The sequence below is a fragment of the Hemitrygon akajei genome, chromosome 8 (assembly GCF_048418815.1).
Source record: "Hemitrygon akajei chromosome 8, sHemAka1.3, whole genome shotgun sequence".
Classification (NCBI taxonomy): Eukaryota; Metazoa; Chordata; class Chondrichthyes; order Myliobatiformes; family Dasyatidae; genus Hemitrygon; species Hemitrygon akajei.
Window position 1 is genome coordinate 9497497 of NC_133131.1, and position 27245 is coordinate 9524741.

At 42.3% G+C, this 27245-nt stretch overlaps 1 protein-coding gene across 1 annotated transcript in view; it reads right to left on the reverse strand.

Annotated features, from left to right (window-relative positions):
- Positions 1-27245, reverse strand: part of dph1 (diphthamide biosynthesis 1) — an 804031-nt gene that overhangs the window by 760487 nt on the left and 16299 nt on the right. The window contains exon 2 of the mRNA XM_073053176.1: positions 19480-19626. Coding sequence (XP_072909277.1) covers positions 19480-19626 — 147 coding nt within the window. The remainder of the gene's footprint in view (positions 1-19479; positions 19627-27245) is intronic.

The following is a 27245-nucleotide window of genomic DNA, read 5'->3' on the forward strand; positions in this document are numbered from 1 at the left end:
AAATTGTGACGGGGTAAAAAGAAAATGGCTGAGGTGTTAAAACAGCTGAAGAGACAGAAAGCATCCCAGATAAAGGAAGAGACCACAAAGGGACTAAGTATGAAGTAATACATTTTTTATTATTCATTTGTTTTCTAATGGTTGGCGATGCACTCAAGGTCCAAGGTCAACATCAAAGTGGAATTTACTGTCAAAAAGCACAAATGCATGTACGCACAGGTGTAATGCAAAACCAGCTTACAGCAGTACCACAGGAACACAGCATCAGGTAAGCAACATTCACTAGAAACACACAAGGTTGGCTTCATTCAGAGAAGAATGCTCCAACACACCAACAATATGCATCGTGCAGATTCAGAATCAGGTTTATCACCTTGACATACATGGTAAAATTTGTTGTTCTGTGGCAGCAGTATAGTGCAGGACATAATATATACTATAAATTTCAATAAAATATATATTTAAATAATTAAATTAGCACAAAAAGAGAGCAAAAATAGTGGGGTAGCATCCATGGATTCATTCAGAAATCTGATGGCAGAAGGGAAGAAGCTGTTCCTAAAATGCGTCTTCAGGTTCATGTACCTCTTCTCTGATGGCAGTAATGAGAAGAGGGTATGTCCTTGGTGGCAGGGATCTTTAACGATGGATGCTGCCTTTCTGAGGAACACAGGAGCACGTCTTTTGGCCCACAATGTTGTGTCAAACCAAATGAATTAGCAATCAAATACCCAACTAAACTAATCCCTTCTGCTTACATGATGTCCATATTCTTCCATTTTCCTCACATTCATGTGCCTATTTAAACATCTCCTAAAAGTCCTTGAAACTCCCTAATATATCTTCCTCTCCCACCAACCCAGGCAGAACATTCCAGGCACCCGTTCACTCTGTAAAAAAAAAGTTGCCCCTTACATCTCCTTTGAAATTACCCCCTCTCACCTTAAATGCATGCCCTCTGGTATTAGACCTTCCAACACGGGGAAAAAGATACTGTCTGTCTTACTCTATCTACCCCTCTTATCATCTTCTAAAACTCTATTAGATCTCCCCTCAGCCTCCACTGTTCCACAGAAACAACCCAGGTTTGTCCAACCTCTTATTATCACACATGCTCTCTAATCCAGGCAGCATCCTGATAAACCATGATGAAATGGCAGAGCAACTTGATGGGCCAACTGGCCTAATTCTGCTCCTATATCTTATGGCAAACTGCTTCTGCACCCTCCCCAACGGTTTGACATCCTTCCTATAACGGGGCAACCAGAACTGTATGCAATATTCCCGACATGGCCTAACTATAGAGTTTTATAAAGCTGCAACTTGTTGAAGAAGAAGCCAAAGCCAAGGATGCTGCCCTTAGGCACTCCTCTAGCAATGTTATGAAGCTAAGATGATTGGCCTGCAACAACCACAACCGTCTTTCTTTGTGGGTGTTATGCCTCCAGTAAAAAAGAGAGTTTTTCCCCTGTAGTTCCTCATGGCTTCAGTTTTACAACGCCTCCTCAATGCCACACTCAGGCAGTTGCCAGAAAAACACTGGAATCCATCATTAAGGCAATGATAAAAGACCACTTAAAAAGTACATCAGGATCCGGCAGAATCAACAGAAGAAAGAAAGAGTGCCTGACTGATTTTTGCTTTGAATCAGGGTAGATAAAAGAGTGAATGCAGAATTTTTTTTAATTTCATGGAGGCACTTAATAAAGTGCTACCTTTACACAAGCTAAGAGCTCAAGAAATTGGAGTTCAAATATTAACATAGTCAATGACAGGAAACAGATTAGGAATAAGTAGGTCATTTTCAAGTTGGTAGGGTACAGTCAGTGGTCTCCAATGATTAATGCTACAAGCTCGTTTACTTACAACTGATATTAACAACTTAGATGAAGATGCTAAACGTAAAGTATCCAAATTTCCTAATGGTGGAAAGTTACGTAGGAAAGTAAGTTGTGAAGAGAACACAAAGCAACACAGACCAGTTCAGGCAAAAAGACCGATATAAATGTGAAGTTAGTTACACAGCTTCTTCCCCTTTGCCATTTGATTTCTGAACAGAATTAGAATCAGGTTTATTATCACTGGCATGTGACATGAAATTTGTTAACTTAGCAGCAGCAGTTCAATGCAATACATAATCCAGCAGAGAAAAAAAATAATAATAATAAATAAAATTTTAAAAATAATAATAAACAAACAAGTAAATCAGTTATGTATATTAAATAGATGAAAAAACATGCAAAAACAGAAATACTGTGTATTTTTTAAAAAGTGAGGTAGTGTCCAAAGATTCAATGACCATTTAGGGATCGGATGGCAGAGGGGGAGATCCTGTTCCTGAATTGCAGAGTTACAGGAGCCTGATGGCACACACTCAGTGATTCAGAAACAGCTTCTTCTCCTCTGCCATCAGATTTCTAAATGGACACTGAACCCGTGAACACTACCTCACTACTTTTTTTCTCTCTTTTTGCACTACTTATTTAATTTATCTATATACACATAATTTTTACTGTAATTTATAGTTTTATTATGTATTGCAAAGAACTGTTGCTGCGTAACAACTAATTTCACGACATATGCCAGTGATATTAATCCTGATTCTGATTGAACGTTTGATATACTTTCTTTGATTGCTTCCTGCTAGTGGCCATTTTAACTATTTTGGAACATCTCAAATGATCAAAGACATTTAAAAAGCTCAAAAATATTAAAATTATGAAAAATATTAAAAATTAAAATATAATACATTTAATTAATGTAATGTTCCAAATTATTCAAACCTTCTGGCAATAAAAAGAAACCCAACACACTGTTTGCCTCCTCAATTGCTTGCATATTAATTTGATAAAGCATCTTTACCAAGTCCTCACCCTTCTGTGCTTTGGACAACAAAACCTGGCTGGTGTAAAGCGAGGAGTCTGGGGAGGGAGGGAGGGAGGGAGGGAGGGAGGGATGGATGGATGGATGGATGGATGGATGGATGGATGGATGGATGGATGGATGGATGGATGGATGGATGGATGGATGGATGGATGGATGGATGGATGGATGGATGGATGGATGGATGGATGGATGGATGGATGGATGGATGGATAGATAGATAGATAGATACTTTATTCATCCCCATGGGGAAATTCAACTTTTTTTCCAATGTCCCATACACTTGTTGTAGCAAAACTAATTACATACAATACTTAACTCAGTAAAAAAATATGATATGCATCTAAATCACTAACTCAAAAAGCATTAATAATAGCTTTTAAAAAGTTCTTAAGTCCTGGCGGTTGAATTGTAAAGCCTAATGGCATTGGGGAGAATTGACCTCTTCATCCTGTCTGAGGAGCATTGCATCGATAGTAACCTGTCACTGAAACTGCTTCTCTGTCTCTGGATGGTGCTATGTAGAGGATGTTCAGGGTTTTCCATAATTGACCGTAGCCTACTCAGCGCCCTTCCCTCAGCTACCGATGTTAAACTCTCCAGTACTTTGCCCACGACAGAGCCCGCCTTCCTTACCAGCTTATTAAGACGTGAGGCGTCCCTCTTCTTAATGCTTCCTCCCCAACACGATCCCTTAGCTCAGGATGTATATACTGAGATCAGATACACAGCAGCATTGAGCGTCAGCACTGCATACTGCAGGTGTGGAGCTGAGCTCCGAGGGGAGCCTCAGAACTGCCTTCAAAGAAGTGCCAGCAGAAGTTTATTATGTATCAGGCTACTGCCTTGGAGACGGACTACAGAAGTTTAACTAGACTGAGGCTGCAGAAGCAACACAGTGTGACTTAGAGCTCCTTCACCAGCGCAGCGTGCGCATGGAGCACGGGTATTTTTAGACTGAGATTTAGAGACACAGCACGGTAACAGCCCTGGTGGGCCAACAAGCCCCCGCCACCCAATTGACCAATTAATCTACTAACCTGTACATCTTTGCAACGTGTGGTAATCCAGAGCACCCGGAGGAAGCCCACACTGTCACGAGAAGAACGTACAAACTCCTTCCAGACAGTGGCAGAATTGAACCTGGATCACTGACGCTGCAATATTGTTAGACTAACCGTGACATCACCTTGCCGCCATGCTACCTTCAGTCCTGCACCCAAATCACTGCTGTTTTGAGCACAATGTACTATTTTTTAATTGAAGACCCTAACAACATTCATCCTGGCAAATTCTATGGACTTCAATCTTTTATTAATCATCTAAATTTTTCCCCCCTCAAAAGCAACCTTTCCCGCAACTGTAATTGTAAAGAGTAACATGTTGCCTGCTGTTCACTTGAAGATGCCATGCCTGCCACACATGGCTACCACTAGTGATTACCATTCTGAAGCATCTTCACCAAGTCTTTATCCTACTTCCCTCAGACTTTTGGGTTCCTCCAATTTTGACCCCTTGTCCCTAATTTCCAACACTTCACCCTCAATGACCAGGATCGCTGCTCTACAAAACAGTCTTACAATTCCCTCCTTAAACCTATACTTCCCTTGTTCTCTCTTCTCTCGTGACATTTTCTTATGCAGAAATATGATGAGGAACGGGTCCTTCCGGCTGCCAAGCAACCCTAACCTAATCACAGGACAATATGCAATGACCGATTAACCTAGTAACTGGTATGTCTTTGGATTGTGGGAGGAAACCAGAGTAACCTGAGGAAACCCACATGCAAATAGGAAGAACATAGAAACTTGCTTACGCTGGCCTCCGATGCCTGAGCCGTAATAGTGCCGCGCTACCATGGTGCCCCACTGAAGGTCCTCCTGAGGTCTGATGTTAGGTGGCTCAGTGTCAATACTGTATTACCCAACACTCGCTCCTGTAAAATGCTACAATATTTACAGCGATCCAGAGTCACAGAGCAGTACAGCACGGAAACAGGCCCTTTGGCCTATCTAGTCCATGCTCACCTGTTTTCTGCCTAGTCCCATCTACTCGCCCCCGGACCATACCCCTCTCATCCATGCATGCACTTTTCCAAACCTCTTTTAAGAGTTGCAATCGAGCCCACATTCACCACTTCTGCTGACAGCTTGTTCCAAGTTCTCACCACCCTCTCAGTTCCCCTTCAGGTTCTCCTGAAGCATTTCACCTTTCACCTATGACCTCTAGTTCTAGTCTCACCCAACCTTGGTAGGAAAAAAACTTGCTTGTATTTATCCTAACTAAATTCTTCATAGTTATATATATCTCTGTAAGATCTCCTCTCTCATTCTCCTATGCTCCAGCGAATAAAGTCCTAATCTACTCCACCTATCGCTATTTCTCAGATCTTCAAGCCCTGGCAACACCTGTGTAAATTTCCTCTGCACTCTTTAAACTTACTGATATCTTTTCCCATAAGTAGGTAACCAGAACTGCACACAATACCCCAGATTTGGCCTCACCAACGTCTTCTATAACTTCAACATAACATCCCAACATCCCAACTCCTTAATTAGCATTCTGATTCATGGAGGCCAATGTGCCAAAACCTCTCTTTACAACACTATCTACCAAAAACCTGTATTTCAAGAAATTATGGACTTGCATTCTAATTTTCCTTCATTCTAACAGACACCTCAATGCCCTACCATTCACTATGTTAGTCCTGCCAAAGTGCAACACCTCACACTTGTCTGCAATAAATTCCACCTGCCATTTTTAGCCCATTTTCCAGCTGGTCCAGAGCCCACTGCAAGTTTTGAAAGCCGTTCCTCGCAGTCCATTATGTCCCCAAACATGGCGTCATCACAAGTTTTCTGGTACAGTTTACCACATTATCATCCAGATTATTGATAAAGATGACAAACAACAAAATACCCAGCACCGATCCTTGTGGCACACCACTAGTCAGAGGCCCCCACTCAGAGAGGCAACCATCTACTACCACTCCATGGCTTCTCGCATGGAATCAATGTCTAATCCAATTTACCACTTCATTCTGAATGCCAAGCGATTTCACCTTCTGGACCAGCCTCCCATGTGGGACATTGTCAAAGCCTTGCGAAAGTCCATGTAGACAATGTCCACTGTTTTTCTGACATCAACTTTCTGAACAATCTCCTCAAAAACACCCTATAAGATTGGTTAGGCACAATCTGCTACAAACAAAAACGTGCTGTCAATCCCTAACCAGGCCCCGTCTCTCCAAATACTTATATGTTCCGTCACTTCAAAAACCTTCTAATAATTTGCCCACCACTGCGATCAGATTTACCGACCTATAAGTTCCTGGCTGATTCTTAGATTCTTTCTTGAATAAAACAAGAACGTTGCTATTCTCTAGTACTCCAGCACCTCACCCATGACTAAGGACGTTTAAGGTATCTTAGTCAAGGCCCCTGCAATTTCTGCACTAGACTCCAGCAAGGTCCAAAGGGTCATCTGAGGACCCTAATCTGACTCAGGACAGCAAGCACTTCCTCTTCCGTAATCCAGATATGGTCCATCACCTCACTGTTCTTTTGCCTGATTTCTGTGTCTGTCTCCCATGTAAATACAGATTTTAAAAAATATATAAATTTAAATCTCCCCATCTCCTTTGGCTCCATGTATCTTGAAGATGACCAATTTTGTCCCATGCTATCCTTTTGTTCTTCATATATCTATAGAAGGCCTTGGGATTCTATTTCAGCTTGTCTGCCAGGGCAATCTCATGTCCTCTTTGAGCCCGCCTGATTTTTCTCCTTAAGTGTTCTATTGCATTTCTTATACTTCTCAAGCACCTGATTTGATCCTTACAGCCTACATCTGATATGCACCTCCTTCTTCTTAAACCAAGGCCTCAATATCTGCCGAAAACCAAAGTACCTAAACCTGCTAGCCTCTTCTCTTATTGTGACAGGAACCTGCAAATCCTGCACTCTCCAAATCTCACCTTTGAATGCCTCCCACATACCAAGCATCCTTGGGTTAAAAAAGAAACTATTCCAATCCATGCCTGTCATTTCCCTTCTGATGCCACTGAACTTGGCCTTTCTCCAATCTAAAATCTCACCCCGAGGACCAGTTTTATCCTTCTCTATAATTATCTTGAAACAAATGGAATTATGATCACAACTTATATAATAACACAAATTAAATGAATTACATCATTGTGGTAGTTCAACAGGGAAGGGCAACACTTCCTCTGTAAGGGGCTTCGAGGTTGAACAATGAATTTTAACCTTGCCAGTAAAACCAAACTATCTTGAATATATAAATATCATTAAAAATCAGTCTGATTCTCATTACTTTTGAAGTAACATTTGTTCAGTCAGATTTGTAAAATGAGGTTATGCTGCAGTCACATATCCCTTGTGTAAACAGATCGAAACTATGGTCTTAACTCCATTACTGGCATAAACTTATATACAAGGCTTGAACCAAATGTCTCTATGGTAAAGCAAACCTACACTTGGGATTTTCACCATTATTTCTCATATCTGCGCAATCAGTGAAATCTCAAATCTACACACCTGAACTAGAATTTCATTCCCTTTTCAGAGGTGGCAATTGTAAGCCAGTGATCACAGCAGTGAATGGCAAGTACAGAATTGTGCAAAAGTCTTAGGCACATATACAAAGCTAGGGTGCCTAAGGCTTTTGCACAGTACTGTAGTAACTTTATGTATTGCACTGTACTGCTGCTGCAAAAAAAATAATTTCATGATATATGTGTGTGATGATAAACCCAATTCTGATTTGAGGGAAGTGGGTAGGGAGAGGGGTATCATGGTTGAGGAAAGGGGAAGGGAGTGGTAAGAATCAGAGAGACATTCTGTAATGATCAATTAACCGATTGTTTGGAATCAAATGACCTTGCCTGCTGTCTCAGAGCTGGGTGTGACGGCACCTGCACCACTCCTTGCTCCTGGTATTCTTTCTGTATTCCACACCTCTCATGGTGCTCCACTCTCACCACTTCCAACGTGCTTTGCTCCTGCTGTATTGACAAACTCGCTCTCTGCTCCACATTTACAAGTACTGTGCAAAAGTCTTGTGTACCCTAGCTATATAGTGTCTATAAAAAGTATTCACCTTCTCCCCCCCCCAGTAGTTTTCATGCTTTATTGTTATACAACATTTAATCATAGTGGATTTAATTTGGCTTTTTTTGACAATGATCAACAGAAAAAGACTTTTCTGTGTCAAAGTGAAACTAGATCTCTACAAAGTTATCTAAATTAATTACAATATAAAACACAAAATAAATTAATTGCATTAAGTATTCACCCCCTTTAATATGACACACCAAATCATCACAGATGCAGCCAATTGGTTTTAGAAATCATATAACTAGTTAAATGGAGATCTGTTTTAGAGACCTGTGTGCAATCGAGGTGTTTCAACTGACTGTAGTAAAAATACACCTGTATCTTGAAGGTCCAACTGTTGGTGAGTCAGTATCCTGGCAAAAACCACACCATGAAGACAAAAGAACACTCCAAGCAACTCCAAAAAAAGGTTATTGAAAAGCACAAGTCAGGAGATGGATCCAAGAAAATTTCCAAGTCACTGAATTTCCCTTGGAATACAGTTCAGTCAATCATCAAGAAATGGAAAGCATAAGGCACAGCTGTAAGTCTGCCAAGAGCAGGCCATCCTCAAAAACTGAGTGACCATACAAGAAAGGATCTAATAAGGGAGGCCACCAATGGAGGAGATACAAGCTTCAGTGGCTGAGATGGGAGAGACTGTACATACAACAACTGTTGCCCGGGTGCTCCACCAGTCACAGCTTTATGAGAGAGTGGTAAAGAAAAAGCCATTGTTGGAAAAAAACTCACATGAAATCTCAGCTAGAGTGTGCCAGAAGGCATATGGAGGATTCTGAAGTCAGATGGAAGAAGATTCCATGGTCTGATGAAACCAAAATTGAGTTTTTTGGCCAAGAAACTAAACACTATGCTTGGTGTATGTCAAACACCACATATTAACAAAAACACACCATCCCTACCGTGAAGCACGGTGGTGGCTGCATCATGCTGTGGGGATGCTTCACTGCTGCAGGTCCTGGAAAGCTTGTGAAGGTAGAGGGTAAGATGAATGCAGCAAAATACAGGGAAACACACACAAAATGCTGGAGTAACTCAGCAGGCCAGACAGCACCTATGGAAAAGAGTACAACTAACGTTCCTGCTGAAGGGTCTTAGCTAGAAACGTTGACTCTACTCTTTTCCATAGATGCTGCCTGGCCTGCTGAGTTACTCCAGCATTTTGTGTCTGTTGCTTGGATTACCAGCATCTGCAGGTTCTCTCTTGTTTGTGAAAAAAAACAGGGATATCTTGGAGGAAAAACTGATGCAGTCTGCAAGAGAACCGTAACTTAGGAAAAGGTTTGTTTTCCAGCAAGACAATGACTCAAAGTATAAAGCCAAAGCTACACAAACAACAAAATTGCTTAAAAACAACAAAGTTAATGTCTGGAATGGCCAGGTCAGAGTCCAGACCTCAATCTAATTGAGAATTTGTGGCTGGACTTGAATAGGGCTGTTCACTCATGTTCGCCTTGCAATCTGATGGAGCTTGAGCAACTTTGTGAAGAAGAATGGGGAAAAATTGCAGTGTCCAGATGTGCAAAGCTGATAGAGACCTATCCACACAGACTCAGGGCTGCAATTGTTGCCCAAGGTGCATCTACTAAATACTGACTTGAAGGGGGTGAGTAATTACTTTGTGTTTAATAATCACAATAAATTTAGACCAATTTGTAAAAATTAGTTTTCACTTTGACACGAGAGAGTCTTTTCTGTTGATCAGAGTCAAAAAAGCCAAATTAAATCCACTGTGATTAAATGTTGTTGAACAATAAAACATGAAAACTTCCAAGGGAAGGTGAATACTTTTTATAGACATTGTATGTGTGCCTCAGACTTTTGCACGTTACTGTGTAATATGCTGACTGAGAGGAAATGGGAACTTTGCACTCCTCACACACAGAGCACTGAGAGCATCTGAAACATGGGATCGCAGACCACAGCACGTACATAAAACCCAGCGAGACAAAAGTGCGCAAATGTTCTGCAGTTCTACATCAAAGTCAAATGATGCATTTATTACACTGCAGTATAGCACAAGATGCAGTGAACATAAGAATATTTTGTAAAACATACGTACAGATGGAATATCTCATGTGGATACACCTATATAGTGTGCTGTGGAAGTGCACGGACAGAAAAGAAATACAGAGGAATACAGGCAGAATGGTAGTCATAAAAACATAAGACATAAAAAGAGTAAGCCAGTTGGCCCATTAAATCTGCTCCACCATTCCATTATGGCTGATTTAATATCCCTCTCAACCCCATTTCTATTGCCTTCCCTCATAATCTTTGATGTACTTACTAATCAAGAACCTATCAACCTTCACTTTAAATATACTCAATGACTTGGCCTCCACAGTGGCTTGTGGCAATGAATTGCACAAATTCACCACCCTCTGGCTAAAGAAATTCTTTCTAAATGGAAATCCCTGTATTCTCAGGCTGTGCCCTCTGGTCCTAGACTCTTCCACTATAGATAACATTCTCTCCATGTCCTTTCTATTTGGTAGATTTTGTTCTTCACTCTCCCCCACATTCTTCTAAACTCCTGCAAGTACAGGCCCAAAACCATCAAACACCCCTGGGGAGTCTGGAGTGGCATAAGGTGTAGATGTACAGAATAACATGGAATAGAGGAATGAAAAAGGGGAAAAAGGTACAAAAAGAATATAATACGGAAGTATGAACATGGGAAATATGCTACACAAGATACAACGAGGGTACAATATGGGAGCAATGATACAGGATGCACTCGATGTCAAAGTACAAATACAGCGAGAGTGTAAAATCAAAGAAGTGTTAATTGTCATATGCACAAATACAGGTGGAATGAAAAGCTTAACTGACTTTAATAGAATCAGATTTATTATCATTAACATGTCAGTTGAAATCTGTTGCTTTGTGACAGCAGTAAAGACATAAAATTACTACAAATTTCAAAAATAAAGAAAGAACTTTGCAAAAGTCTTAGGCGCATACACTACATATAGCTAGACTTCCGCACAGTACAGTATTTGTCAACGTGGATCAGAGAGCAAATTTATTTTTGCGGCAGCAGTAGAGCACAGTACATAAAATTACTACAGAACTGTGCAAAAGTCTTAGGCACCAGAGGTATGTGTACGTGCCTAAGACTTTTGCACAGTACTGTACAGTAAACAGTGCACAAATGGACCATTAAGTGGTGGGGGAGGGGGGAGAAGCTGTCCTGAATCACTGAGTGTGGGTCTTCAGACTCCTGTGTCTCCTACTGACTGTAATAATGAAAAGAGGACACGTCCCAGATGATGTGGGTGCTTGATGAATGCCACCTTCTTGAGGCAATGAACCTACAATGGAAGTGTAGGTGTAAAGAGGGTACAATACATAGGTACAGATAAAGAGAGGGGAACCATATCACAGTATAAGTGGCAATAAGGTGAGAGTTCAGATGCAGTGAAGGTATGAGATATTGTTGGTCTAATATAGGTACATGCATAGAGAGGGTAAGATGCTAGTGGAGACTCATAACGTGCTTAACAGGAGAGTAGAGATTTAGAAAGTTTATAATATGAGTGATGGGAAACTGGCACCACAAGATGAGCTTTCAACACATTACAATAAAACATGTTCATTGGCCTATGTGTAACATTTCTTGTTTTCGAGAAGATTTTAACCAAGGCAATAACACCACTGCGGAAGAGGCCTTCGTATCCCCAGGGAATGCAAGAAGGGTGAACAGCTGTGGTTTACTTCCGTATCACAGTGCAGAAATGGACTCACTGATATTCATGGTCCGAGCTCAGATAACAAATGGCATTAATATCATGCCTTGAATGCAGTAAAATATCCCAAGACACTCCACCGGAGCATAATCACATAAAATAATCACACCAAGTCATGCATATGGATATGAGGCAGCTGCCCAAAAGCTTGGTCTCAGCACCAGGTTTATCAGGAACATTTAAAAGGAGCGGAAACTAGAAAGGTGTGGGGAACAAGTCCATAAGTTAAAGCCTAAATAGCTGAAGACACAGCACTGTTGTTAGAATAATGAAAATCAGGGATGCACAGCAAGTCTGAAGAGAGGCAGGCAGTGGACTTGCAAGGCAATAGCTCGTGGAATAGAATGTAACCAAGACACAGCCCCCTGTAGGTGGGGCGGGTGGTGGTCCAGGAAAAGAGAAAGATTCAGAACATAGAACATAGGACAAACAGCACAGTACAGGCTCTTGTCCCATGATGTTGTACTGACCTTTTCACCTTTTCCCTTGTTAGAGAGAATGACCATGAAGCTGGCTGGCCTGCAAGATCAAAATGGTCCCAGTTTTTGATCTTCATCAAATAGTGAAATACAATGGTGCCTTTTTCTTGTCCTACCAACGTATCAATACAGTTAATCTCTTTATTCAGCTAAAGACTTGGAACAGACCAATGCCAATTAAAGGAAGTGAAATCGATTTTAAATGTTATGGAGAGAAAATAAAAATCTTCAAGCTGTTTGATGACGCAATGGCAATCAAAGGTTTTTCTTGTGGTCAGATTGAGACAGACATTATACAGATATTCATTCTTAGTTCATCCAAGGACAATACTGGCATGAACCACAGAGGGGTAAGCTACAATGAGAATGGTAAGAACATAAAACATTACAGTATAGACCCTTATGCCAACTACTTAACCTACTCAAGATCAACCTAACCCTCCCCTCCCACATAGCCCTCCATCTTTCTATTATCCATGTGCCTAGGTGTCTCTTCAACATCTCTCATGGATCTGCCTCGATCACTATCCATGACAGGGTTTTCCACGCACCTACCGCACTCTGTGTCAGAAAAAAACACTTACCTCTGACATCCCCCCTATACTTTCCTCCAATCACCTTAAAATTATACCCACTTGTATTAGCCATTTCCACCTTGGGGAAGTCTCTGGCTGTCTACTTGATCTGTGTCTCTTATTATCTTGTACTCCGCTATCAAGTCACCTTTCATTTTCCTTTACTCCAAAGAGTGGGGAGACAGAATCAGAGTTCAAAGTAACTTTATTATCAAAGTACGTACTTCAATTTCTTGCGAACGTTCACAGTAGAACGAATAAATAAATAGAATGAAAAGCTACACAGAAAGACTGACAAGCAATGTACAAAATAAGACAAACTGTTCAAATAAATAAATAATATTGATAACATGAGTTAGAATCCTTGACAGTGAGTTCATAGGTTGTGGAAACAATTCACAGTTGATGTAAGTGGATACTTCACTCACCTCAGTTCTGAAATGATTCCATGAACTTGGGTCAGAAACCTTCGGTCCCACACCACCAGGTTCAGGAACACTAATTGCCTGACAAACATCAGGCTCCCGAACCAGCATAGGTAACTTCACGCCGGTTCAGGAGCCTGATGGTTGCAGGGTAATAGTGTTCCTGAACCTGGTGATGTGGGAACAAAGATTTCTATACCTCCATTCCAATGGCAGCTGTGAGAAGAGAGCATGGTCTAGATAGTGGGGGTCCTTGATGATGGATGTTGCTTTCAACTTTTGATGATAGATGTATCCATAATAACATAGTGATCCCAAAACTTGGCAAGAACACTCTTGATTTTTTTAGGGTGGCCAGTGATTTATCGGCCACCTGCTACAGCACCAGTCATTCATTGACAGTCTATGGATTTGCATGTTTCTTGCATTTGCATTTAACTTCAGTCAGTTGTATAGCCAGCCAGATCTCTTGCTCATTCCCCAAGCTCTCACTTCATGACTGCCTAAGTAGTTACTGATTCACCTCCCACCTCATTGCCACAGAGAGCCTGTTTTAGCAGCTCTCTCTCAGTACAAAATTAAACTCAACTTTCACTAGTGGCAAAATGAAGAGTCATCGTGGTGCTAAGACACAATTAAAATTCAGTCTTTATACTCATGTCTGAATTGGTCACTTGACCTGCCTCACAGCAGCAGCAACACTACCCGTAGATATCATTCTTTTTTACTCCTTAGCCCTGATGAAAGGTCTCAACCCAAAACATCAACTGTTTATTCTTCTCCATAGATATTGTTTGCCCTGCTGAGTTCCTCCAGGATTTTGCATGTGTTACTTTCCAGCATCTACAAAACCTTGTGTTTATGAGATGCACCATACGAGTTACCATACAGGTAAGTACCTTTTATTCCTGGTAAAAATAGTTTAATTCAGTGAAAGCAAGATTCAAATCATCCAAATACAATGTGAACCCTCCTAACTTTTTCTAAGTTTAAACATGGTTTGGAAAAACCATTGAAATGTAGTAGGAGGATTAGAATCTTTTCCATTTAAATAAAATGGATCTTCTGGCTATTAATGTAACAAATGCAATCAAACTGCAAGCTGAAGGGGATAATTGACTAGAGTCCATCACTGGTAATCCAAAAATTGCAGTAACAGGATGAAGTTGTAAATCAATATGCAAAACTACTAAAATAATATCAAAAATGTCTTTCCAATATTTTTCCAAAAGAGGGCAAGACCAGATCATGTGTCAAGGAAGCTACCTCAGAATTACGTCCATCACAGACAGGATTTATATGGCAATAAAAACGAGCTAACTTATCCTTAGACATATGGGTCCTATGAGCCACCTTAAATTGTATCAAAGCGTGCCTAGCACATATTGAAGAAGTGTTAACTGGTTGGAGAACTTTCTCCCATTTCTCGATAGGTAAAGATACCAGAAATTAGGAGTGGCACTATTGACCCTTCGGTTAAATTTGAAGAAACTTGGAGGCCATTTTCATATGATGCAAGCTGACCCTCTCCAAATCCTTCTCAATAACTTTTTGTTCGTGTATGGAGGATCGGAGTTAATGACAAATAATGATCTTAACCGATGAAACATGACAGCCCAGCTTTTGTTTTGTTTTTATTTTGTTTTTTTTTTAGTTTAGGGGGATTTTTTTCTGTAAAAGATTATTTTTGCATTTTTTTCATGTTCGGTTGCTAAGAGATTGGGAGGCTTAGATTACACATGTTACTCGGAGTCTGTGTCTGCATACGTTAACCGTTAGTAATGTAATCCCCATCTCTTTGTATCATTATCATTGTTACGTTTATCTATTCGAAACTTAATGAAAAAGATTGAGAAATGAAATACAATGTGAAAAAGTATCAGTGCAGGCACTGCATGTGATCACGTTCCAACATTGCGAATGGAACCAAATTCCCTGAGAGCGGAATTAATTAATTTGATTACAAACACGAGAAAATCTGCAGATGCTGGAAATCCAAAGCAACACACACAAAATGCTGGAGGAACTCAGCAGGCCAGGCAGCAGCCATGGAAAAGAGTGAACAGTCACTATTTCGGGTTGAGATCCTTCATCAGGACTGGAAAGGCAGGGGAAAAGTCACAGTAAGAAGGCGGGGGGAAGGGAGGAAGAATTACAAGGAGGCAGGTGATAGGTGAAACCGGAAGAGTGGAGGGGGTGAAGTAAAGTGCTGGGAAGTTGATTGGTGAACAGCTAAAGGACTAGAGAAGAGGGAATCTGATAGAAGACAGAAGACCACGGCAGAACAGGAAGTGGGAGCAGCACCAGAGGGAGGGGATGGGCACATAAGGAGATAAGTTGAGAGAGGGAAACAGGAATGGGGAATGGTGAAGGAGAAAGGGAGGGACAATTACTGAAATCAATGTTCATGCTATCAGGATGGAGGCTACCCAGACGGAATATAAGGTGTTGCTCCTCTGGTAGGCCATCCCATATTCAAACATTGTAAACATACCCACCTCTACTGCTTCCTCTGGTAGGCTATTCCTTGTACTCACCACACTGTGTGCAAAATGGTTTCTCCTCAGGTCACTTTTGAATCATTCCTCCCTCACCTTAAGCCTACTGTACGTCTACTGGTTTTAGACCCTTCTTCCAGTCATTGACACACCAGGGATAAATGGCCAATTAACCTATCAATCCACATGACTTTGGGTTTCGTGCTATGCTCCAGTTTTCTTCCACAACCTAATAAGGCAGAGGGAAAACATGCCAATTCCACACATACAGCAAAGGGCGCCAGCATCAAATCAGGGTCAGTGAAATAATGGAGCAACAGCCCAAGATACTACATCATTTTGACCTGTGGGATGGCAGTGTTCTTCATGGCTGTTGGGCGATGAGGCTCAGAGGTAGCATCTTTTGAGTCAAGTTGTGGTTCATATCCCACCCCAGAGATTCAACACTTGGCTAACTTTCTAACATTTCACCAAAAGAGCACAGACACGAGATTCTGTAGATGTTGGAAATTCAAGTTAACACAAAATGTCTATAGGGCAGCATCTATAGAGAGAAATAAGCAGCCATCGCATCTGACTGAGACCCTACATCAGTCCGCGTGGGTTTTTTCTGGGTGGTCTGGTTTCCTCCCACATTCCAAAGGACATACAGGTTAGGGTGAGTTGTGGGCATGCTATGTTGGCGCTGGAAGTTCCCCAACACATCTTAGCATGATCTTCATCCCCTTCTACCCACCACCTCAATTTTCTTATTCTGGCTTCTTCCCCCCCTTCCTTTTCAATCCTATTGAAGGGTGTCACCAAGGTGCTGTCCACTGACACCCACCTGCCTCCTTGGAAAGATGAAAATATCCACAACAGTAATCAAAAAGCAAGGGAGTCCCGTTCATTGTGCCTCTCTCAAGCAGCATCTCAAAAACAGACGACATGGTCAGTACTCCTGGAAGCTTTCTCCGTCCAATTTGGCTCTCCGTCTTATAAATGGTTTATTTTAACGATTAGCTACAAGTACTTTGGGATGCCCATAAGCTTTGAAATGCACCAAATAAATCCAGATGTTTCTATATTCCCAATGCTTCTGAAGGGTGCATCATTAAGGACCCTCACCACCCAGGACATGCCCTTTTTATTACCACCATCAGGGAGACGGTACAGGAGCCGAAAGATACTCACTCAACATTTAAAGAACAGCTTCATCCCCTCGGCCATTAAAACTACCTCACTGTTTTGCTCTATTTTTTAAGATTTCTTATTGTAATTTAGAGTAACTTTTTAATTCATTGTACGATCCTGCTACTATGAAACCACAAATTTCACAATATAATTCACAGCAAAGGTGGATGCATGAAATGCTCTTTATTGACTGTGTTCAGTGTTGTCAACCCCTCAAAGCTAATTTATAAGCTTCAAGACCTGGGTCTCAATACCACCTTGTACAATTGAATTCTTGATTTCCTCATTTGCAGAGCCCAGCCAGTTCGGATTGGCAACATCTTCTTCCATAATCACCACTAGCACAGGTGCACCACAAGGCTATGTGCTTGGCACCCTGCTCTACTTGCTTTACATTTATGACTGTGTGGCTGGGCACAGCTCCAATACCATATTTAAGTTTGCTGACGACACCACTGTCGCTGTCCGAGACAGGAGCGGTGACAGATCAGCATATAGGAGGGAGAATGAAAATCTAGCTGAGAGGTGCCGTAATAAGAATCTCTCTCTCAATGTCAGCAAGACCAAGGAGCTGGCCATCAACTTCAGGAGGAAGAAATCGGAGGTCCGCAAGCCAGTCCTCACTGAGGACTTAGATGGTCAGCAGCTTTGAATTCCTCGGTTTTATCATTTCGGAGGACCTGTCCTCGGCCCAGCACGCAAGTACAATTACAAAGAAAGCCAGGCAGTGCCTCTACTTTCTTAGAAGTTTACAAAGATTTGACATGACATCCAAAACTTTGACACACTTTCTATAAGTATGTGGTGGAGTGTATATTGACTGACTGCATCACAGCCTTGTATGAAAACACCAGAGCCCTCGAATGGAAAGTCCTACAAAAAGTAGTGAATATGACCCAGTTCATCACGAATAAAGCTCTCCCCACCATTGAGCATATCATATGCAGCACTGTCACAGGAAAGCAGCATTCATCAACAAGGACCCCCACCACCCTGGTCATGTTCTCTTCTCACTGTTGCCATCCCGAAGAAGATGAAAGAGCTTCAGGACTCTCACCACTAGGTTCAGGAATATTCCTCAACCATCAGGCCTTGAACCAGTGGGAATAATTTCACTCAACTTCACTTGCTCCATTACTAAAGTGTTCCCACAAACTATGGACTCATTTTCAAGGACTCCTAATCTCCTGTACTCGATATTTACTGCTTATTTATTTATTATGAGTATCTCTTTTTTCTTGCGTATTTGCACAATTGGTTGTTTGTCCACTCTGCTGGGTGCGGTCTATCATTGATTCTATTGTGATTTACTGAGTATGCCCACAAGCAAATGAACGCCAGGGTTGTATATGGTGACATAGATGCACTTTAACACTAAATTTACTTTGAACTTTGAATATGTCAGTGATTGAGTCTGACTACAATGAGAAAAAACACAAAGGAATGAACTCTGCATTCAAAATATCCATTCCAGTTTACTACAGGGGAAGATAAACGACCACCTGGCTGAGGTTTCTCTTCTGCCACACACTGAGGGTAACAGTCTGTCTACTCCCTCCACCCCAACCCTGCAGCTTTCCCCGCCACTTCATCTTTTCCCTTGGACTTGCTGTCACCTTTAGAATTCCATGTCCCAAAAGAACTATGGTTCTCTCAGGCTCGCTCCAAGTGTCAAATGCTCTTCAAGTAAACATCACCAAGGGTTGTTCTGCAAATTGACAGAAAGTAGAAGCCTATTCCAGACAGCCAGGACTTCCAAGAAACACTGGAATCCTTGTTGGTTGAAATCATTCCTCTAATCCAGAAGGAGAGGCCAAGAACAGAGGCCAAGTCAATATTTCATTCTGACTCATCTCAACAAAATAAGGGAAGCAAACTTAGTGCTCTATCTTTTATCCTACATACCACATTTACAACTACCAGTATGTATATAGCACTTCCAATTACTGAAACTTGCCAAAACACTTTGCAAGAGCTCTATCAAACTAAAATCTGGCACTGGGCCACGGAGAGAGAAATCAGCACAGATGAACAAAAGCTTAGGATAAGCGCTGGATCTAAGCAGCATCTCGGGGAAAGGAAGAATGAAGGGCCACCACTTTCTCTTGCCCACACTGCATCAAGATACGATGACCCATCAATAGACAACCCCTTAGGAGATCATCATATTCAACTCAAGTGATCGCACTAATATTGCTAGAGGGAAGGATGAGGAATTCTAAACTCTGGAGTCAGCAATGGTGAAATCTTTCAAACTGAGGACATAATGGATGCCAGAAGAGGATTCTAGAAGGTTCCTAGGCCTGTGAGACATTTCAGAGAAGGAGCTGGTGTAAGCTGAGGCTTGGCAGAGGGGTCAGAAGCCAATGCAACACCAAAAAGGCATTGTCAGAGCCAGAGGCAGCACAGATATGAGGACTTGGAGTGAGTTAAAACAGACAGCAGAGTTTGGATAGGGTGAAAGATGGGAGGCTGGCCAGGAGAGTGCTGGAACACTCACGTCTTCACATTTCCTGTGTTTATAAACAGCACCATTTGGAGAAGAGAAACCACTAATACCTCTCTTAGCTTCTGCTTGCTTTATTCTCCAGACCGTCTTGTAAATCTCAAAGTTATAATTACTGGGCAGCACCCGGATCGCTTCCTGCAGCTCTTTGTCATTCAGGATTTCTTCAGGTATCTGATTTGCTACCCGTCGATGGGGACCTAATCCAAAAGTAAGAAGAAAAATCAAATAGTTACTGTTAATTTTTATCAACTCTCCTGAATCATCTCCAAATGTTTAACAAACAACTTTGTTGTGTATTGATGAAAACTCAAGCTTACAGTCCTTACGTTTAAATCCCAGCCTGTGGCATAATCAGTCTCACAATAAATGCCCTAACAGATGCAGCAAGGAGTTCTGGAGTTCTGGTGTATTCATCCTGGCTACACATCATGAGCATTTCACTTCCTTCTGCACAAAAGTAAGCACCATGGATACTGGAAATACTCAGCATGTCAATGGAAAATGTTAATTACAAAGTTCAAAGTAAATTTATTATCAAAGTACATATACGTCACCATATACTACCCTAAGATTCATTTTCTTGCCTGCATTTACAGGAAAATAAAGAAATACAATGGAATCAATGAAAAACTACACACAAAGACTGACAAACAACCAACGTGCAAAAGAATACAACTGTGCAAATACAAAAAAATCCCAATAAATAGATAAACAATACTGAGAACATGAGTTGTAGAGTCCTTGAAATTGAATCTATAGGTTGTGTTCAGTGATCAATTTACTGTTGAGGTGAGTGAAGTTATCCCCTCTGGTTCAGGAACCTGATGGTTGAGGCTAATAATTGTTCCTGAACCTGGAGGTGTGGGATCTAAGGCTCCTGTACAAGACAGATGATGGTCCAAATCAAAGATAGTACTTAGCTGTCATAATATACGGACACTATCCGAGACCTCCCCGCTTTGTCAAGCATCACCAAGGTCATCTGTTTGAAATATCAACTCTCCACGATTCTATTTGACCTGCTAAGTATTTCCAGCACTCCTCTCTGCATCATTCACAACTTCCACCACTCCTGAGGGGTAGCAATGCTCGTATACAGAGACCTCTGAAATTTTGTACAACCTTTATATGATCAGCCACAGCAGCATAGCAGTCAGCACAATGCTTTACACCACCAGTGATCAGGAGATTGGAGTTAAGTTCCCACCACTCTTGTAAAGAGTTTGTATGTTTTCTCCATGATCATGAGAGAATCCTCTGGATGGTCTGGTTTTCTCCCACATTCCAAAAGAGGTACAGTTTAGGGTTAGTGGGTTGTGGGCATGCTCTGTGGGCACCAGAAGCGTGGCAACGCTTGCAGGCTGCCCACCCAGTACATCTTTAGGCTATATTAGTCATTGATGCAACAATGCATTTCACTGCATGTTTCAAAGTTGATGTGACAAATAAAGATAATCTAATCTCAGCTGGGAACATTGGGGCAGATATTACCCCAATCCCAAAAAGATGCTGCCCTAAAGCTCTATGTTCCTTGGTGTGTGAATTCTCCAAAGACATCAACTGCATTCTGCGTCCAAAAACAGACCGCCCAGTCCCACCGGCTCTCGGAATTCCCAGTCCCGCCCGCTCTTGGAACTCCCGGTCCCACCGGCTCTCGGAATTCCCGGTCCCGCTGGCTCTCGGAATTCCCGGTCCCACCGGCTCTCGGACCGCCCGGTCCCCCCCGCTCTCGGAACTCCCGGTCCCACCGGCTCTCGGAACTCCCGGTCCCACCGGCTCTCAGGCCGCCAGTCCCGTCCGCTCTCAGAACGCCCAGTCCTGTCCAGTCAGATCGTCCCATCCTAAATGTTAATCACAATACCCTAATCGCCGCTCAGTGCCCAACATAAACCATTACACATGGTGACATATATATGAATTTTTTATCTCTTTTCTATTTCATGATCACTAAGAAGGAAGGAAGTATAAAATGGAGCAGCTGATTTTGTATACAGACAACCTGAATGAGCTGGTGGTGGGGAGAAATGCTGGTCAGATCACTGGAAGACAGGCTGTTCCTTATCGTCCATACACAGGCACAATGCAATTATTTCCCTCAGAGGTCTCTGAGTGTGCTTCACTCAGCTGTGCCACTCAGTAGTAAGTACTAAGCCAAAGGCTTGTGATCAAGCTACTAATATCCGAGCATAAAATTCAAGATACTAACTTATTTATCATGTGTACATCGAAACATACAGTGAAATGTGTCATTTGTCTTAACATCCAACACACTCAAATATGTACAACAAGCTGGAGGAACTCAGCAGGACAGGCAGCATCCGTGGAAACATCGACTGCTCGTTTCCACAGATGCTGCCCGGCCTGCTGAGTTCCTCCAGCTTGTTGTACGTGTTGCTTTGACTCCAGCATCTGCAGTGTACTTTGTGTTTACACTCAAAGATGTGCTGGGGGCCACCCACAAGTGTCGTCCCATAATCCAGTGCCAACATAGCATACCTACAATGCTCGGCAGAACAATACAACAAGCAACAAAATAACAGCAGCAAAACAAATCCCGCTCCTCTCTCCCACTCAAGCATATATACAGTCCTTTAATGAGAGCCAGGATGGCAATCGCAAAGCCACTGATGAGGAAGTTCGGCACTGTAGAGATGACATCCATGAGACAATAAACCAGACATAATACACTCCACAGCCTTGTTAAAGAACCTTACATGAAGAGTTCTCTCCAGCATATGGCCACAAGAGGAAAATCAGATGATCCAGTTTGAATTGTGGGAGCTTGCTGTCCACTCTAGAGCAGTCTACATCACATCACTGACAACTATTTGTTGAGGCTTCTTTCCCTTTAAAGTTTTGGGATTTCCTGACGTTCTGAGAGTGTATGTCTATCTCTGAGCCACGAGTGCACTGTTTTGACCTTTTCATCACCCAACATCCATGATGCTGCTTGAGAGAGAAACAATGGCTGGAACTCCGCTATTCTTCGATTAGCGTTGCGGGATCTTTTTCATCTTCCCAAGGTAGGGGGCAATGGACGGCATCTCGAGTCAGGTCACTCTCTTTCAGTCAGGTGTTAGGAAGTTAGGCAAGTGCTGAATCTCTGGGGTGGAATTTGAACCAGAACTTCACTCAAAAAGATGCTACCTCCGAGCCACTGCTTTGCCCTTTTCAGCACCCGACACATGTAAGGAACACTGACAAACCACAGGTCAAAATGGCGCAATATGTCGGGCTCCATTGTTCCACCGACCCAGGTTCGATCCTGACGTCCATTGCTGTCTGTGTGGAGTTAGCATGTTTTCTTCTGTTTGGGTTTCCTCCTGATGCTCCAGTTTCCTCCCACATCCTAAAGCCATGTGAATTGAAAGGTTAATTGGCCATTTCTCCCTAGTCTGTCAATGACTGGAAGAAGGGTCTAAAACCAGTAGACGTACAGTAGCCTTGAAGGTGAGAGAGGAATGATTCTAAAGCAAGCTGAGGAGAAACCATTTCACACACAGTGTGGTGGGTACACAGGATGGCCTACCAGAGCAAGTAGTAGAGATGGGTATGATTACAATGTTTGAAAGGCAATTAGACGAGTACATGGATAAAAAGAGTTTAGAGCAGGTGTTCCCAACCTGGAGTCCACAGACCCCTCAGTTAATGGTATTGATCCGTGGCATAAAAAAGTTGGGAACCCCTGTTTTAGAGGGATATTGTCCGATCACAGATTAATGAGACTAACTTGGATAGACATCCTGTTTGGCATGGACAGTTTCAGCCGAAGTATAACCCTAGCAAATTTCTACAGATATACCGTGGAGAGGATTCTAACTTACATCACCATCTGGTATGGAGGGGCCAATGCAGAGGGTTGTAAACTCAGCCAGCTCCATCATGAGCACTAGCTCCTGAATATTGAGGACATCTTCAAAACGAAAAGCCTTAAATAGGCAGTATCCAGCATTAAGAACTCCCACCACCCCAGACATGTCATCTTTGCTTACTACCAGCAGAGAGGCAGTACAGGAGCAAGAAGACACACACTCAACATTTTAGAAATAGCTTCCTCTCCCCTGCTATCATATTTATGAAACCCTGTACATCAGCTCACTATTCTTGCTCTCTTTTTGCACTACTTATTCAATTTTATATTAACTATAAAATATTTTTCTTATTATAATTTATAATATATTTATGTATTGCATGTACTGCAGCCACAGAACTATTTTCACAACATATGTCAGTGATAATAAACTGATTGTCAGTAATAATTATGTCAGTGATAAACCTGATCCTGATTCTATGGTTCTATTTTCTCTCTACTTCTGCTCTCCCTCTGTCTCTCATTCTTCTGTACTAATGTGAGTGGAGCAGTACACCCATAAAGGCAGAGATTGGATCGAGTGGTGCCGGGGAAGAAGTGCTGGCCAGGACTGGCCATTCCTCACTGAGTTGTGTCATGGGATCTTCAGCATCAATACGAAGCAGTGCCACTGTTAGACGGTGCATTCGTTCAGAGTCTGACTCAGAGTTGACTGTGCGACCAGCTGAGCCAAGCCGTGCTCCAGCTACAAGGCAGTGCGAACACAGCTTCCTACTCACACTCCTGTGAAAACAGATTGCAACATGTCCCTTGGTGCAAAAATAAAGTGCAATGAGACACACAGACCTTGGCTTACCTATCTCACAGGGATGGTAACCCATTCATATAAAGTGATGCAGTCAGACACTTGATAAGCATTGCCCTAAAATATACATTTAAATCACACAATCGTTTGCACTGAAAGATAGATAGATAGATAGATACTTTATTGATTCCAAAGGAAATTACGGTGTCAGAGTAGCATTACAAGTGCAGATATACAAATATTAAAAGAGAAATAAGAAAGAATAAAAAAAAGTTACCTTAAACAGTCTAACAGGAGGGGGCATCACTTCCCCAACTCATTATAGAGCCTAATGGCCAAGGGTAAGAATGACCTCACATAGTGCTCTTTGGAGCAGCACAGATGTCTTAGTCTATTACTAAAGGTGCTCCTCTGTTCAGCCAAGGTGGCCTGCAGAGGGTGAAAAATATTGTCCAGAATTGCCAGGATTTTTCGTTGGGTTCTTTGTTCTACCACAGCCTCCAGTGTGTCCAGTTTGATTTGTATAACACAGCCATCTTTCTAATCAGATTATTGAGCCTGTTGGCATCACCCGTTTTGATGCCATTGCCCCAGCACACCACCACACAGAAGATTGTACTGGCAACAACAGACTGGTAGAAACAGACTGAAGAAAGCCAGAGAGTTTGGAATATTAGAACACTTGAATTAAAACAAGCTGCAACATCATTCAAGAGTGAGTGTGAGTGAGTGAGTGAGTGAGTGAGTGTGTGTGCGTGCGTGTGTGTGTGTGTGTGCGTGTGTGTGTGTGTGTGTGCGTGTGCGTGTGTGTGTGTATGAGAGAGAGATGTGTGTGTGTTTGAGGGTGAGAGAGAGATCTGAGACAGAGAGAGGGGTGTGTGAGTGAAAGAGAGACTGATGGTAGGGTGTGTGTGTGTGAAAGAGAAAGAGAGAGAGAGAAAGAGGTGTGTGTTTGAGTGAGAGAGAGGGTGTAGGGGTGTATGTGTATGAGTGAGAGAGGGTGAATAGGTGCATGTGTTAGAGAGAGAGAGAGGGGGAAAGGTGTAAGGTGTGGGTGCGTGTGTGTATGAGAATGTGAGAGAGAGGTGTGTGATAATGTGTGTAGTGCTGTGTGGATGTGTGTGTAAGAGAGGGGCGTGCGCGAGGGAAGGACGTGTAGGTCATATATGTGTGGTGCATATGTGAGAAGGATGTGAGTGTGGTGAGTGCATGTATGTGTATGGTGAGCGCATATGTATATGTGTGTGTGTATAAGAGTGAGAGAGGGCTGTACGTATCATCTGTGTGTGTCTGTTTTTGTGCGCGCACACGTGTGCGTGTGGTGAGTGCATGTGTGTGTGTGTGTGAGTGAGTGAGAGAGGGCTGTATGTATCGTCTGTGTGCATTTGTGTGCGAGTGTGGTGAGTGTGTGTGTGTGTGTGTGTGTGTGTGAGTGAGAGAAGACTGTACGTATCATCTGTGTGTGTGCTTGTGCACAAACATGCTCGTGCACGCTACATTTCCTTTTCTGAGTATGGTTTTTGCACCTCATGTACACAACAGACTTGCAACTATCCGATTTTCATCCCTCCTCACTGTGCACATTCATCGCTGCAAATCCTGTCATTGTTGATCTCAACACATCAATTTTACACCTTAGCTGTCATGAGACACTAAGATTTTGCAGAGCCTCCAATCCAGAGCATTATAAATAAAACAGTGTTCTTTTAAAATCATTTGTTTCTCCGAAGTTTTTTTTAAAAGAAAGTTGAGAAAGGAGCCTGATGCGCAACTGGATCAAGAAGAAGATGAGATGATCAGGGGTATGGAGCAAAGGGTACTCAGCTTGTTCACCAGAACAACACTGAGAAGCTGGGCTAAGTTCCACAGGGGTAATCTCACCAAGTGTTACCAATAATAACACATTGAAAATCATATTATTTATGTTCTTTCCTATTATAAATAAATGGACACTTGTCAATTTGAACTCGGCAAGTCGAACAAGCGTCACAAATGACTTCCTTCCCTCACTCCTTCCCCATCTACTGGGCCTCTTCCAAGCATTGCCATGCAGTCTCCTTTATGCAGACCCGAGGAGGCAGACAAAGCCTTGTTTCAGTAACTCACCACCTCTGTGAGAATTCAGCAGCCCTCAGTGTTCAAGACGGTGTGCTCTGGCCCCACCGTCAGACCTGAGCCAGCACCCTGCAGGCTCAGAAGCTGTAGCTTCAACCACTCAGCTGGGGAAGAGAGAAAGGTCAAAATCCACAATAAAACCAAAAGCGATGGTGGGATGGGAAAGTTGCACATAATGTATGAAATCTGGAAAAGGCTACAAGAGGACCACGAATAGGGTGGTTAAGGCGTTGGCCTTCATTAGTTGGGGGATTGAGTTCAGGAGCCGCAAGGTGATGTTACAGTTCTATAAAACCCTGGTTAGACCCACACTCTTGTTCAGTTCTGGTCACTTCAATATTGGAAGGATGTGGAAACTTTAGAGAGGATGCAAAAGAGATTTACTAGGACGCTGCTTGGACTAGAAGATGTGTCTTATGAAGATAAGTCGAGCGAGCTAGAGCTTTTCTCTTTGGAACAAAGGAGGATCAGAGGTGTACAAGATAAGAGGCACAGATGACGTGGACAGCCAGAAACTTTTTCCCACGGCTAATGCGGCAAATATAAGGGCTTATAATTTTAAGGTGATTGGGGGAAAGAGTGTGTGGAATCTCTGCCAGGGGTGGTGGTGGAGGCAGATACATTAGCAGTTTTTAAGAATCTCTCTGGTAGACACATAGATGATGATGGAAAAATGGACAGTTGAGTAGGAGGGTAGGGTTAGATTGATGGGTGGCATGGTAGCGTAGTGGTTAGCCCAATGCTTTACAGTACAGGCGACCCAGGTTCGATTCCCGCTGCAGCCCGTAAGAAGTTTGTACATTCTCCCCGTGACTCATGGGTTTCCTCTGGGTGCTCCAGTTTCCTCCCACAGTCCAAAGACCTACCGGTTGGTAGGTTAATTGGTCATTATAAATTGTCCCGTGATTAGGCTAGGGTTAAATTGGGGGATCGTGGGCTGCGTGACTCAAAGGGCCATAAGAGCCTATTCTGTGCTGCACCTCGATAAATAAATGAATAAATCTTTGACTAAGTTAAAAAGTCAGTACAACATTGTGGGCCGAAGGGCCTGTATGTACCGTATTGTTTGATGTTCTATGTTCTAA